Source organism: Vulpes lagopus, unplaced genomic scaffold, assembly GCF_018345385.1.
Source record: "Vulpes lagopus strain Blue_001 unplaced genomic scaffold, ASM1834538v1 ctg180, whole genome shotgun sequence".
NCBI lineage: Eukaryota > Metazoa > Chordata > Mammalia > Carnivora > Canidae > Vulpes > Vulpes lagopus.
The window spans coordinates 51907-68134 of NW_024570645.1; the positions used below are offsets into that span (position 1 = coordinate 51907).

At 38.7% G+C, this 16228-nt stretch overlaps 1 protein-coding gene and 1 pseudogene across 1 annotated transcript; one reads left to right on the forward strand and one right to left on the reverse strand.

Annotated features, from left to right (window-relative positions):
* The first annotated feature begins 1484 nt into the window (after nt 1–1484).
* Nucleotides 1485–2403, forward strand: LOC121483841 (olfactory receptor 6C2-like). The gene is given in 2 exon segments (XM_041742360.1): nt 1485–1861; nt 1863–2403. Coding segments are annotated over 2 exon segments (918 nt in total).
* Nucleotides 2404–14476: 12073 nt separating this feature from the next.
* Nucleotides 14477–16228, reverse strand: part of LOC121483834 — a 43712-nt pseudogene continuing 41960 nt past the window's right edge.

The window sequence follows — 16228 nt, forward strand, 5'->3', positions numbered from 1 at the left end:
CCTGGAAACACTTTAATTTTAATCCGGTTTGACCTGGGTCAGTAATTCCAGCTCTGACACTTCTTAGTATTGCCACAATTGCTGGGAAGGGTACATGAATAGGTAGGGAATGTGAAAAATGAGAAAGTACTCAGTGGCTTCCTGGAAGGTGGTGACAATAGTTTCTTTGACAGGATTTTCAAAAGAAGCATCACAGGGAGACATCACAGGGAGTTTTGTAGGGAAACTCAAAAAGATGGTTATTTTTCAGTTTTTAAGAATATCCACACCTAATAACCATATTTCTTTATTCTTCATGTCATATTTAAGCCTTCTTAAGCATTAATGCCTGATAATAACTGTCCTTTGGGGAAATAAGTACAGGTTGAGTCTACCTTTGGGCCAGAGTGCTAAGGACCAACAATAGAGATAGCAATTCCCTTGGCATTCCCAAGTCTTCAGAGAATGGAACAAAGGCAAAGAAGTCAACTCCTCACCCAAGTGGTATTCCCTTATGTCTGATCACCTTGAAGGATCTAGATTTTATGTTATTAATGCAGATGGCAAGTAGACTTAGAAGGCATTTGGAAGCTGAAACATCTATGTGTAAGCTACACAACCCCAATATGGATCATGGAAGCCTAAGGACAAGACTCTGTTCTCTGGGAAAGACATCAGAACATCTTACTTGTCATTATTCTGGGAAGGCTTGGGATGGGTGGGATGCTAGAGAACAGATGGATGTTGAAAGTGGAATTCAGGAGAGGAAACAAAAGAAGACTGATCAAGCTGATACAGGGGAAGGACAAAGACTCGAATATTTCAGTCTATTATAAAAAGAGAGCAAAGAAGAAATTCTGGAGAAATATGAGACTCAAGAAATTTCATGGTAACTCTGTAATACTGCTCCCAGTTCACCCACACAGTAGAGACTTTTCCAGGATTTTGGGAAGATTAAGTAATTATTTGAAGGAACGAGTGTTGCAAAGCATGGAAATAATACAACTAAGCCACTGGTGGTATTATACTATTATAGCCTATGAGAATGACTTGCTGATATGTTGTCCTGACAGGTGGGAAATAAAAATTGTATACATATTTTTTCTATTTATTAACATTTATGAATTTCCTACTCTACACTGAGGACTAGAAATACCAAGATGGCTGGCCCTAATCTCAGGAGACTGTGAAATCCTTGTGGTATTTTCTGTATACTTTAAAATTAGTCCTATAACTGGAGTGGAAATTAAATTTCAGAGGGATGTTTTCTATAAACCATATTCTGAAGACCAAGGTAAAGCAGAGTCCAGGGAAATGAAGTATGATGCAATCACTTCTACACCAGATTACTGACAATCAAATAAAAGTTCTAAAATACGCTTCTACTAGCTTGCTGGACTACTTTTCTCTAAATAGCTTATTGATATATTACTTTTATATTCTATTCCTCAGATTCAAGGTTTGTATCTTAATAATACAAACTCATTATATATCTGAAGTCAGTAATGAAAAATCATTCTGCAATAACATTCATCCTACTAGGATTAACAGATGATCCACGACTACAGGTTTTTCTTTCATTATTTCTGTTTTTCACCTACATTTTCACTGTTGCTGGAAATCCAATCATTATCCTCCTCACTCTTGTAGACTCTCACCTCAAAACACCCATGTACTTTTTCCTTCGGAATTTTTCCATCTTAGAAATAATATTTACAACTGTCTGTGTTCCTCGATTCTTATACAGCCTGACAACTGAGGACAAAAGTGTTACCTATAATGCTTGTGTCATCCAATTATTTTTTGTTATCCTCATTGGAGCAACAGAATTTTTTCTTCTAATCGCCATGTGCTATGACCGCTATGTTGCCATCTGCAAGCCCTATCATCATGAATGAAAGGGTATGCACAATTCTTGTCCTTTGCTGTTGGCTGATTGGGTTAATTGTCATACTCCCACCACTTAGCCTGGGAGTTCAGCTAGATTTCTGTAACTCCAATCTCATTGACTATTTTGGTTGTGATGCATCTCCTCTCCTGAAGATTGTATGCTCAGACACTCAATTTGTAGAGCAACCTGTTTTAATCATGGCTGTGTTGACCCTCATAGTCACATTAGTCTGTGTATTTGTGTCATACACATATATTGTCAAGACCATTTTAAGACTCCCTTCAGCTCAGCAAAGGAAAAAGGCTTTCTCCACTTGTTCTTCCCATATGATTGTAGTTTCTATCACCTATGGAAGTTGCATCTTCATCTATATCAAACCTGCAAAGGAAGGAGTGGCTCTTAATAAGGTAGCATCATTGCTCAATACCTCAATACCTTTGATGAACCCTTTCATTTATACACTACGGAATAAGCAAGTCAAACAAGCCTTTAAGGACTCAATTAAAAATATGGCATTTCTTTCAAAGGATTAGAAAACTAAAAATATTTTTATATTAAAAACATCCATTGTTACTTCTCATTTTACCATGATTACATAACTCTTATGATCTATTCCCATAGATGTTCCATAAGTTTTAGTTGATATAAATTAGCTGTCATGAAATTCTTTTTTTTTATTTATGATAGTCACAGAGAGAGAGAGAGAGGCAGAGACACAGGCGGAGGAAGAAGCAGGCTCCATGCACCGGGAGCCTGATGTGGGATTCGATCCCCGGTCTCCAGGATCGCACCCTGTGCCAAAGGAAGGTGCCAAACTGCTGAGCCACCCAGGGATCCCTTATGAAATTCTTTTAGTGTGCATGTTACTTCCTTCTATATCATAATGTGTATCCAACACCCTGGAGTCTGTTTGAACTTGAGTCTGTTATTAGGTATCAAGCAATGAGAGATGGTGGGGTGAATCTTGACCAAGTTCAGCATTATCCTGCAAGAAAATTACTTCAAAACTTATATATTTTTCTTTTTTTTAATTTATTTATGATAGTCATACAGAGAGAGAGAGAGGCAGAGACACAGGCAGAGGGAGAAGCAGGCTCCATGCACCGGGAGCCCGACGCGGGATTCGATCCCGGGTCTCCAGGATCGCGCCCTGGGCCAAAGGCAGGCGCCAAACCGCTGCGCCACCCAGGGATCCCCAAAACTTATATATTTTTCAAGAAAGAGGAGATCAAACCCTTAAGAAGGATAATAAATGTCTGCTTTTCTGAGTCTTTCAGTAAAATCTACTCACATGTGTCCTCAAGTAACCCCTGGAGATTATGAATTCAATTTGCAACAACATGATTAGACTTGGGTTGGTTTCAAAAAGTTTCAATCCTGTAGTTATAGGAGATATAGGATTTATTTTAAGGAAGTCAGAGTTTTCTAACTCCTTTTTTCATACCTTGAGATGGAAATTTAAAATTGTGAGACAATCACTTCTCTTTCTCCAAGTTCTCCAGATACTTCAAAATAACCAGATATAGCTCTCATATCCCACTAAAATATTCAATGATAGTAGCTACTTGATAAAAGCAAGCCATAATGGCAGTACACACTCAAGAGATGACAAAACCCATCTACTAATATGAGGACAGCAAAGTATTATGGATATTTTTACAAATCGGCATTTAATGGGTGTTTGACTTGTCTAAGCTAGACTGCGAGATCTTGGATAGCATTTCATCTCCTACCTTCTCTGCCATTCCTGCCAAAATATCTACCCATAATAATAATAATAATAATAATAATAATAATAATAAACGTCTATTAGGTAGCAAACAGTATTACTCATTTTGTAAGGTGAGGGACAAAACATACAAAATACCCAAATAAAAAGAGTTATAAAAGAAAATAAAATTTAACCATAACTAAAGAAAATAAATGTTTACAGGAATATTTAGAGTAAGCAAAAAAGCAAGTTATGATTATTAATCACTCTAGATTTTCAAAAATCTAGAACTTTACAAAGTGTTTTATATTGAGGAAAAGAGCACAAAAATATAATAAGCTCAAGATAAAATGGAGTAACTGGGAGCATATATTCTCTTCCAATTCAAACCACTATAAATTTAAGCCAACATGTTCCAGAAAACTGACATCAGTCAAAAAAGGGAAGTGATACCTGAGAGGTGATTACCTCAGCTTGCATTCTGAAGATAGTGGTGGGCAGACCCATGCAAAGTCCATCAGTCTGGCAGAGTTAAGAAGATGTAGGTGGTACTTCAGAAAGTACCAAGAGATACCACTCTAAAGTTCATGAGAAAGAATACCAAGAGGTGGAATAGGCATACAAAAGGATATCTGGTGATCTACAGATGGCTCCATCATGATCATTCAGCTGAATACCTGTCAGGAGACTCAGGATCAAGTACCACGTCAGGCTCTCTGCACAGAGCCTGCTTCTCTCTCTCTCTCTCTCTCTCTCTCTAATGAATAAATAAATAAAATGTTTTTAAAAAAGAAAAACAAAATGTCATAATTTACTGGGTATTATTCAGAAAGATTTGCCTCAGTTTGGGGAAGGAAATGCTAGGCTAAATGCTACTCTAGTCCAATTGAACACATATGAACACAGAATCTGAAAGGACAAAACTATTTCCAAGTGATTCAAGTGATACCAGAATAAAGCTAAAGAATCTTCATAGGGATAAAAATACATCCAGCATTCAAGAAGGCAAATTCATAAAGCCTGACACAATTAAAATTCACCAGGCATGCAAATAAGCAGGAAAATACAACTTATAATGAGACACAGCTATACAAATAGAACACAAATGTAAAAGATAATATAATTAAAACAAAATACAGTTAAAACAGTAATTACTATACTTTGTATATTGAAGAAGAGTGAAGAAAGATTGAACATATTAAGTAAAAAAAGAAAAATATTAAAAAGATCCAAATCAAACTTATAGAGATGAAAACTACACTTTATAAGAAAAATATAGATAGAATAGTTGTAGCAATTTGAATAATAAATGAATAAATAAATAAATAAATCTTTAAAAAAAGAACTCCATGAAAGAGAGACAAGAACTGTGGAACAGATGAACAAAACCAGGAGATGGTTCCTTAAAAGAATTAATAAGATAGATAAACCATTAGCCAGCCTTATTAAAAAGAAGAGAGAAAAGACTCATATTAATAAAATCATGAATGAGAAAGGAGAGAGCACCACCAACACCAAGGAAATACAAATGATATTAAAAACTTATTATGAGCAGCTTTACGCCAATAAGTTAGGCAATCTAAAAGAAATGGACGCATTTCTGGAAAACCACAAACCACCAAACTGGAACAGGAAGAAATAGAAAACCTGAACAGGCCGATAAGTGGGGGGGAAATTGAAGCAATCATCAAAAACCTCCCAAGAAACAAAAGTCCAAGGCCAGATGGCTTCCCAGGGGAATTCTATCAAATGTTTAAAGAAGATACCATGCCTATTCTACTAAAGCTTTTCGGAAAGATAGAAAGAGATGGAGTACTTCCAAATTCGTTCTATGAGGCCAAATCACCTTAATTCCAAAACCAGACAAAGACACCACCAAAAAGAATTATAGACCAATATCCATGATGAACACACATACAAAAATTCTCAAGAAGATACTAGCCAAAAGGATCCAACAATACATTAAGAAGATTATTCACCATGACCAAGTGGGATTTATCCCCGGGATGCAAGGCTGGTTCAACACTCGTAAAGCAATCAATGTGACTGATCATATCAGCAATAAAAAACAAGAACCATAGTATCCTCTCAAATATGCAGAGAAAGCATTTGACAAAATATAGCATCCATTCTTGATCAAAACTCTTCAGAGTGTAGGGATAGAGAGAACATTCCTCAGCATCTTAAAAGCCATCTACGAAAAGCCCAAAGAAAATATCATTGTCAATGGGGAAACACTGGGAGCCTTTCCCCTAAGATCAGGAACAAGACAGGGATGTCCACTCTCACCACTGCTATTCAAGATAATACTAGAAGTCCTAGCCTCAGCAATCATACAACAAAAAGAAATAAAAGGCATTAAAACTGGAAAAGAAGAAGTCAAACTCTCCCTCTTCGCAGATGATATGACACTGTACATAGAAAACCCAAAAGCCTCCACCCCAAGATTGCTAGAACTCATACGGCAATTTGGCAGTGTGGCAGGATACAAAATCAATGCCCAGAAGTCAGTGTCATTTCTAGACACTAACAATGAGACTGAAGAAAGAGAACTGAAGGAGTCAACCCCATTTACAATTGCACCCAAAGCATAAGATACCTGGGAGTAAACCTAACCAAAGAGGTAAAGGATCTATACCCTAAAAACTACAGAACACTTCTGAAAGAAATGGAGGAGGGGAGGAGGGGCAAGATGGCGCAAGAGTAGGGTCCCCAAATCACCTGTCCCCACCAAATTGCCTAGGTAACCTTCAAATCATCCTGAAAATCTACGAATTCGGCCTGAGATTTAAAGAGAGACCAGCTGGAACGCTACAGTGAGAAGAGTTCTCGCTTCTATCAAGGTAGGAAGACGGGGACAAAGAAATAAAGAAACAAAAGGCCTCCAAGGGGGAGGGGCCCCGCGAGGAGCCGGGCTGAGGCCGGGGCGAGTGTCCCCAGGACAGGAGAGCCCCGTCCCGGAGAAGCAGGAGCTGCACCAACCTTCCCGGGCGGAAAGGGGCCCGCAGGGAGTTAGAGCAGGACCCAGGAGGGGGGGATGCCCTCGGGCTCCCTGGGACACTAAAAAACACCTGCGGCGCGCGCAGGAGAGTGCGCCGAGCTCCCTAAGGGCTGCAGCGCGCAGGCGGGACCCGGAGCAGCTCGGAGGGGCTCGGGCGGCGGCTCCGCGGAGGGGGCTGCGGGGCGGGAGCGCGAATGCAACAGCGCAGGCCCCGGAGCACAGGGCGCCAGGACACAGCCCAGGATCCGGCCTCCCCCCGGGACAGGCAGAGGCCGGGAGGGCCCAGGACAGCAAGGACGCTCCTGCCCGGAGCTGAGCAGATCAGTGGTCCCGCGCCGGAGCCTCCAGGCCCTGCAGACGGAGAGCCTTGGAGGTACTGTGGGAGCTGAATCCAGGGCTCCAGAGCTGCCTAGCCATTGTGGCTGTTCCTCCTGGGGCCTCACGGGGAAAACACCCCCACTGAGCCCTGAACCAGGCAGGGGGAAGAGCAGCTCCCCCAAGTGCTAGCACCTGAAAATCAGCAGAGCAGGCCCCTCCCCCAGAAGACCAGCTACAAGGACAAGTTCCAGGGGAAGTCAAGGGACTTAAACTATACAGAATCAGAAGATACTCCCCCGTGTTTTTTGTTTTTTCTTGTTTTGTGTTTTTTTCTTTCTTTTTGATTTCTGATTGCTTCCCCCACACCCGTTTTTTTCACCTTTTTTTCCTTTTCTTTCTTTTTCTTCTCTTTTTTTCCTTTTTTTCTTCTTTCTCTTTTTTCTTTTTCTCTTTTCTTCCCTTCTCTCTCTCTCTTTTTCTCCTGTTCCCAATACAACTTGTTTTTGGCCACTCTGCACTGAGCAAAATGACTAGAAGGAAAACCTCACCTCAAAAGAAAGAAACAGAAACAGTCCTCTCTCCCACAGAGTTACAAAATCTGGATTACAATTCCATGTCAGAAAGCCAATTCAGAAGCACTATTATACAGCTACTGGTGGCTCTAGAAAAAAGCATAAAGGACTCAAGAGACTTCATGACTGCAGAATTTAGATCCAATCAGGCAGAAATTAAAAATCAATTGAATGAGATGCAATCCAAACTAGAAGTCCTAATGACAAGGCTTAACGAGGTGGAAGAACGAGTGAGTGGCATAGAAGACAATTTGATGGCAAAGAGGGAAACTCAAGAAAAAAGGGACAGACAATTAAGAGACCATGAAGACAGATTAAGGGATATAAACGACAGCCTGAGGAAGAAAAACCTATGTTTAATAGGGGTTCCCGAGGGTGCCAAAAGGGCCAGAGGGCCAGAATATGTATTTGAACAAATCCTAGCTGAAAACTTTCCTAATCTGGGAAGGGAAACAGGCATTCAGATCCAGGAAATAGAGAGATCCCCCCCCCCTAAAATCAACAAAAACCGTTCAACACCTCGACATTTAATAGTGAAACTTGCAATTCCAAAGATGAGAAGATCCTTAAGGCAGCAAGAGAAAAAAAGTCCCTGACTTTTATGGGGAGGAATATTAGGGTAAAAGCAGACCTCTCCACAGAGACCTGGCAGGCCAGAAAGGGCTGGCAGGATATATTCAGGGTCCAAAATGAGAAGAACATGCAACCAAGAATACTTTATCCAGCAAGGCTCTCATTCAGAATAAAAGGAGAGATACAGAGCTTCCAAGACAGGTAGGAACTGAACGAATATGTGACCTCCAAACCAGCTCTGCAAGAAATTTTAAGGGGGACTCTTAAAATTCCCCTTTAAGAAGAAGTTCAGTGGAACAATCCACAAAAACAAGGACTGAATAGATATCATGATGACACTAAACTCATATCTGTCAATAGTAACTCTGAAACTGATCGGGCTTAATGACCCCATCAAAAGGCGCAGGGGTCAGACTGGATAAAAAAAGCAGGACCCATCTATTTGCTGTCTATAAGAGACTCATTTTAGACAGAAGGACACCTACAACCTGAAAATAAAAGGTTGGAGAACCATTTACCATTCAAATGGTCCTCAAAAGAAAGCAGGGGTAGCCATCCTTATATCAGATAAACTACAATTTACCCCAAAGACTATAGTGAAAGATGAAGAGGGACACTATCTCATACTCAAAGGATCTATCCAACAAGAGGACTTAACAATCCTCAATATATATGCCCCAAATGTGGGAGCTGCCAAATATTTAAACCAATTAATAACCAAAGTGAAGAAATACTTAGATAATAATACAGTTATACTTGGTGACTTCAATCTAGCTCTTTCTACCCTCGATAGGTCTTCTAAGCACAACATCTCCAAAGAAACGAGAGCTTTAAATGATACACTGGACCAGATGGATATCTCAGATATCTACAGTACTTTACATCCAAACTCAACTAAATACACATTCTTCTCAAGTGCACATGTAACTTCTCCAGATTAGACCACATAACTGGGTCACAAATCGGGTCTGAACCGACACCAAAAGATCGGGATAGTCCCCTGTATATTCTCAGACCATAATGCCTTGAAATGAGATCTAAATCACAACAAGAAGTTTGGAAGGACCACAAACACGTGGAGGTTAAGGACCATCCTGCTAAAAGATGAAAAGGTCAACCAGGAAATTAAGGAAGAATTAAAAAGATTCATGGAAACTAATGAAAATGAAGATACAACCGTTCAAAATCTTTGGGATGCAGCAAAAGCAGTCCTGAGGGGGAAATACATCGCAATACAACCATCCATTCAAAAACTGGAAAGAACTCAAATACAAAAGCTCACCTTACACATAAAAGAGCTAGAGAAAAAAACAGCAAATGGACCCCACCCCAGCAGAAGAAGAGAGTTAATTAAAATTCGAGGAGAACTCAATGAAATCGAGACCAAAAGAACTGTGGAACAGATAAACAGAACCAGGAGTTGGTTCTTTGAAAGAATTAATAAGATAGATAAACGATTAGCCAAACTTATTGAAGGAAGAGAGAGAAGACTCAAATTAATAAAATCATGAATGAGAAAGGAGAGATCACAACCAACACCAAGGAAATACAAACGATTTTAAAATCATATTATGAACAGCTGTACACCAATAAATTAGGCAATCTAGAAGAAATGGACGCATTCCTGAAAAGCCACAAACTACCAAAACTGGAGCAGGAAGAAATAGAAAACCTGAACAGGCCAATAACCAGGGAGGAAATTGAAGCAGTCATCAAAAACCTCCCAAGACACAAGAGTCCAGGGCCAGATGGCTTCCCAGGGGAATTCTATCAAACGTTAAAAGAAGAAATCTTACCTATTCTACTAAAGCTGTTTGGAAAGAGAGAAAGAGATGGAGTACTTCCAAATTCGTTCTATGAGGCCAGCATCACCTTAATTCCAAAACCAGACAAAGACCCCACCAAAAAGGAGAATTACAGACCAATATCCCTGATGAACATGGATGCAAAAATTCTCAACAAGATACTAGCCAATAGGATCCAACAACACATTAAGAAAATTATTCACCATGACCAAGTAGGATTTATCCCCGGGACACAAGGCTGGTTCAACACTCGTAAAACCATCAATGTGATTCATCATATCAGCAAGAGAAAAACCAAGAACCATATGATACTCTCATTAGATGCAGAGAAAGCATTTGACAAAATACAGCATCCATTCCTGATCAAAACCCTTCAGAGTGTTGGGATAGAGGGAACTTTCCTCGACACCTTAAAAGCCATCTATGAAAAGCCCACAGCAAATATCATTCTCAATGGGGAAGCACTGGGAGCCTTTCCCCTAAGATCAGGAACAATACAGGGATGTCCACTCTCACCACTGGTATTCAACATAGTTCTGGAAGTCCTTGCCTCAGCAATCAGACAACAAAAAGACATTAAAGGCATCCAAATTGGCAAAGAAGAAGTCAAACTCTCCCTCTTCTCTGATGACATGATACTCTACATAGAAAACCCAAAAGCCTCCACCCCAAGATTGCTACAACTCATACAGCAATTTGGTAGCGTGGCAGGATACAAAATCAATGCCCAGAAATCAATGGCATTTCTATACACTAACAATGAGACTGAAGAAAGAGAAATTAAGGAGTCAATCCCATTTACAATTGGACCCAAAAGCATAAGTTACCTAGGAATAAACCTAACCAAAGAGGTAAGGGATCTATACCCTAAAAACTATAGAACACTTCTGAAAGAAATTGAGGAAGACACAAAGAGATGGAAAAATATTCCATGCTTATGGATTGGCAGAATTAATATTGTAAAAATGTCAATGTTACCCAGGGCAATTTACACGTTTAATGCAATCCCTATCAAAATACCATGGACTTTCTTCAGAGAGTTAGAACAAATTATTTTAAGATTTGTGTGGAATCAGAAAAGACCCCGAATAGCCAGGGGAATTTTAAAAAAGAAAACCATAGCTGGGGGCATCACAATGCCAGATTTCAGGTTGTACTACAAAGCGGTGGTCATCAAGACAGTGTGGTACTGGCACTAAAACAGACACCTAGATCGTTGGAACAGAATAGAGAATCCAGAAGTGGACCCTGAGCTTTATGGTCAACTAATATTCAATAAAGGAGGAAAGACTATCCATCGGAAGAAAGACAGTCTCTTCAGTAAATGGTGTTGGGAAAATTGGACATCCACATGCAGAAGAATGAAACTGGACCACTCTCTTTCACCATACACAAAGATAAACTCAAAATGGATGAGAGATCTAAATGTGAGACAAGATTCCATCAAAGTCCTAGAGGAGAACACAGGCAACACCCTTTTGGAACTCGGCCACAGTAACTTCTTGCAAGATACATCCACGAAGGCAAAAGAAACAAAAGCAAAAATGAACTATTGGGACTTCATCAAGATAAGAAACTTTTGCACAGCAAAGGATACAGTCAACAAAACTAAAAGACAACCTACAGAATGGGAGAAGATATTTGCAAATGACATATCAGATACAGGACTAGTTTCCAAAATCTATAAAGAACTTATTAAACTCAACACCAAAGAAACAAACAATCCAATCATGAAATGGGCAACAGACATGAAGAGAAATCTCACAGAGGACGACGTGGACATGGCCAACATGCACATGAGAAAATGCTCTGCATCACTGGCCATCAAGGAAATACAAATCATAACCACAATCAGATACCACTTCACACCAATGAGAATGGGAAAAATTAACAAGGCAGGAAACAACAAATGTTGGAGATGATGCGGAGAAAAGGGAACCCTCTTACACTGTTAGTGGGAATGTGAACTGGTGCAGCCACTCTGGAGAACTGTGTGGAGGTTCCTCAAAGAGTTAAAAATAGACCTGCCCTACGACCCAGCAATTGCACTGTTGGGGATTTACCCCAAAAATTCAGATGCAATGAAACGCCGGGACACCTGCACCCCAATGTTCTAGCAGCAATGTCCACAACAGCCAACCTGTGGAAGGAATCTCAGTGTCCATCGAAAGATGAATGGGTAAAGAAGATGTGGTCTATGTATCCAATGGAATATTACTCAGCCATTAGAAATGGCAAATACCCACCATTTGCTTCGACGTGGATGGACCTGGAGGGTATTATGCTGAATGAAATAGGTCAATCGGAAAAGGACAAACATTATATGGTCTCATTCATTTGGGGAATATAAAAAGTAGTGAAAGGGAATAAAGGGAAAAGAGAGAAAATGAGTCAGAAATATCAGAGAGGGAGACAGAACATGAGAGAATCCTAACTCTGGGAAATGAACACAGGGTAGTGGAAGGGGAGGTGAGTGGGGGGATGGGGTGACTGGGTGATGGGCTCTGAGGGGGGCACTTGGTGGGATGAGCACTGTGTGTTATGCTATATGTTGGCAAATTGAACTCCAACAAAAAGATATTTTTAAAAAACTAACAAAAACAGAAGCAAAAAAAAAAAAAAAGCAAAAACCAACAGTAATAAACTCTCTAGGGAGGCAGGTTTTGGAGGCCAAATGTACCAGTTCTAGTGTACATAATAGAAGGTGATATGTCATAGACAAACAACAGAAAAGGCAGGTGGTGCAGCTGAATCTAGTTGGGAGTGGGAAGAAGTTTGAATAGGAATATCTTAGTTTAGAATTGCTAGACCCTTATTAAGGTTTAGATAATCTGTGGTAAAAAACTTGTAAGTGACAGACATTTAAAAATGAGAAGCTTTATCAGAATATCTCAGCAAAAACTTAGTGCTTTTACTTGGACATGTTTTAAGTAAAATCATTGTTTGGCTCATTAGTAGGATCAGAATAATCAGAATATTGAGAAAGCCTTAGTTTAAGTTATACTTGTACAGGTGACTATTGAACAACACAAGTTTGACTTGCATTGTTTCACTTACATGTGGATTTTTTAAAAATACATACAGTACTGTAAATGTATTTTTTATTAACATCGTCTTTACTCCAGCTTATTTTATTGTAAGAATTGTAAGAATTATATATTGATATAATGCATATACCATACAAAATATGTGTTAATAGACTATGTTACCAATAAGCCTTTCTATTAATAGTAGTCTTTCAGCAGATAAGATTTTAGAGAGTAAAAAGTTATACATGGATTTTACTTTCCAGGGAGGCAGTGCTCCAATCACTATGTTGTTCAAGGGTCAACTGAGTTAGACTGTCTCAATATGTTTTGTATAGATAGATAGATAGATGTATATATTTGCGTGTTTTACATATATATGTGTTTTATATACATATATTTGTATTTCAACATGCTTGAAATCACATTTGTGACTCAAATCTCTTTTAAGATGCAGTTCATTCTACAAGTTGTATCCAAACATATAATATAGTACAGTTGATTATATATTAATGTAATCATCCTCCTGCCTGTATTTTATTTTATTTTTTTTTAATTTTTTTTATTTATTTATGATAGTCACAGAGAGAGAGAGAGAGAATGGCAGAGACACACAGGCAGAGGGAGAAGCAGGCTCCATGCACCGGGAGCCTGACATGGGATTCGATCCCGGGTCTCCAGGATCGTGCCCTGGGCCAAAGGCAGGCGCCAAACTGCTGCGCCACCCAGGGACCCCCTCCTGCCTGTATTTTATTCTACTACTTAGGATGGTGTTATTCAAAAATGTTTTCTTCTAAATCACTGGTTCATATAGAACATACTTTAGCAAAACAATCATTTTTAATAGACAAACAATTTCAAAGATGAGCATCACCAATTATGGCTAATATCTGTTAAAATTTTAAATTAATTACTTTAAACACAATCATTATTACTAAACTATATTATAGAAATATAAATGAAAATTAATTTTAAGTAAATAAAATGAGTAAGTAAATAAACTCAGTATTTAAAAAAATATACCTGATTACAAATAAAGATGGTAATAAACTTGGAATAGTGTGTTATATTAAGTATAATTCAAATCAAACAACATTTTATAGTCTTGACTAATTACAAATTAAAGACAAAGGAGACATGTTGAAAACGTAGCTCTGGAGCCTGGGTGGCTTAGTCAGTTAAGCGTCTGCCTTCAGTTCAGGTCATGATCCCAGGGTCCTGGGATCCAGCCCTGCTTTGGGCTCCAAGCTCAGCGGGAACCTTGTTTCTTCCTCTGCTTCTATCTTTCCCCCTTCTTGTGTTCTCTGACTCTGTCTCTCTGTCAAACAAATGAATGGAGTCTTTTAAATTTTAAGAAAAATGTAGTTCAATTTCGTTCCTTTATTTAGAGAAAAAGGGAAATAAGATGTGAAAAAGTATATATCTAATAAAGAATATAGGGAACATTAACTTCTGTGGAACAAAGTGTTTGTGAATAAAATTTGAAAGAGATTAATATATTATAGGGATAAATGAAAAAAGAAGAGGAATCTGTGTATTGAGAACTACTATTGAATATGCTGGCACTATTTGAAACTTCTTTGCCCATTTCCAATATATATTATATAATAGGATACTCATTGTTTGAGAAAGAAACAATTTTGTGTACCATGTTCATGAAGGCTGTTTTTACTTGCTTGTTCCACAAAGTGTAGATGAAAGGATTCAAAAGTAGAGCAACGGAGGTGTTGAGCACTGCAATTTCCTTGGAATAAGATGTTCTTTGTTTGACTGATGGCTTAACATACATGAAGATGCAGCTGCCATAAGAAAGGGATATCACAATCATGTGAGAAGAACATGTTGAAAAAGCCTTTTTCCTCTGATTGACTGAAAGGATTTTTAGAATTCTTAATACAATGTAGTTATATGATATTATCACCATTACCAACGTGACTGTGAGTGTCACCAAAGACAAAGTATCCCATTGTCTCTAAGAGCTGTGTGTCTGAGCAGGAGATCTGCAGCAGGGGGGTTGTGGCACAGTAGAAATGATCAACAATGTTCTAAAGGCATAGAAGTCAAGATTTAAGCCTAAGAAGAGAGGTGGAAAGATGACAAAAGACCCAGCAAACCGACAACAGAAGACAACTTGCATGCAGATCTTACTGCTCATGATGGTTGTGTAATGCAGGGGCTTACAAATGGCAACATAGTGGTCATAAGACATAGCTGCCAGCAAACAAAATTCAGATGCACCAGGAAGGAAGGTAAAAAACAATTGAGCTGCAAGAAATTAAAGGAAATGGAGACCTGGGATCGAGTCCCATGTGGGGCTCCCTGCATGGAGCCTGCTTCTTCCTCTGCCTCTCTCTCTCTCTCTCTCTCTCTCTCTCTCTCTTTGTGTGTCTCTCATGAATCTGCAGCAAGGGGGTTGTGTCACAGTAGAAATGATCTACAATTTAGGGATGCATGTAATAGTATAGGAAATTTATGAGAAGGAAAAAATACATGGGGGTCTTGAGATGAGTATCCACCAGGGTGAGTGTGCTGATGGTTAAGTTGCCAGAGATGCTCAGCAAGTAGGTGAGAAGCAGGAAGACAACACAACTTTCAATTGTGTATCATCAGTCAGACCTGCCAGGATAAACACTATCCCTTGCGTGTGGTTTCCTACTACTGTCCTCTACTTTCCCAGGTCTAAATAGGAAAGAAAAAAGAGAGAAATTGATGATCCCAATGGAAAAATGACACTGATTTAAGTGTTTAAGGTAAAGTTAGCAAAATGATGTTTCAAATAGAATAACATAATGCTTATTCATGTTTTTAAAGATGTATATGCCGGGACAAACAATAGTTTGCATTTCCAGAGTATCTGTACAGAGAATTTCATCTTTAATTGGCAGTTCTACCAGAAAATAATCTATGTGATAATAGCAATTGTTGATTGTTTTTATATAAGAGGAAATATCAGAGGGAAATTAGACTTTCAAAGCATGGAAAAATTCTTCTTCTCTCTTGATTTTGTGCAGGAGTTGAGATGGATATCATTTCTTTTTCAATTAAGGGGTTTGCATTCTAGAACCAATATGATTATTGTCATTAAAGTAAATCAGGAAATGATTTTCATAACATATACACACACATACCTCCCAATAATCAATAAACAAGTTAATACAACTTTATCATTTTACTTAACTAATTATATTCAAATGCCTGATTTTTCTGTCATTTCTTTCATGGCTAATGAGATACAGTTTCAGAGAAGTGAATATGAAATATCATGACTAATTTTGTTTTGTGGCCTTAGTAGTATTTCCATCCCATCAATGTTGTTATCATCTCCGCTCTTACACAATGTATTCCCAAACAA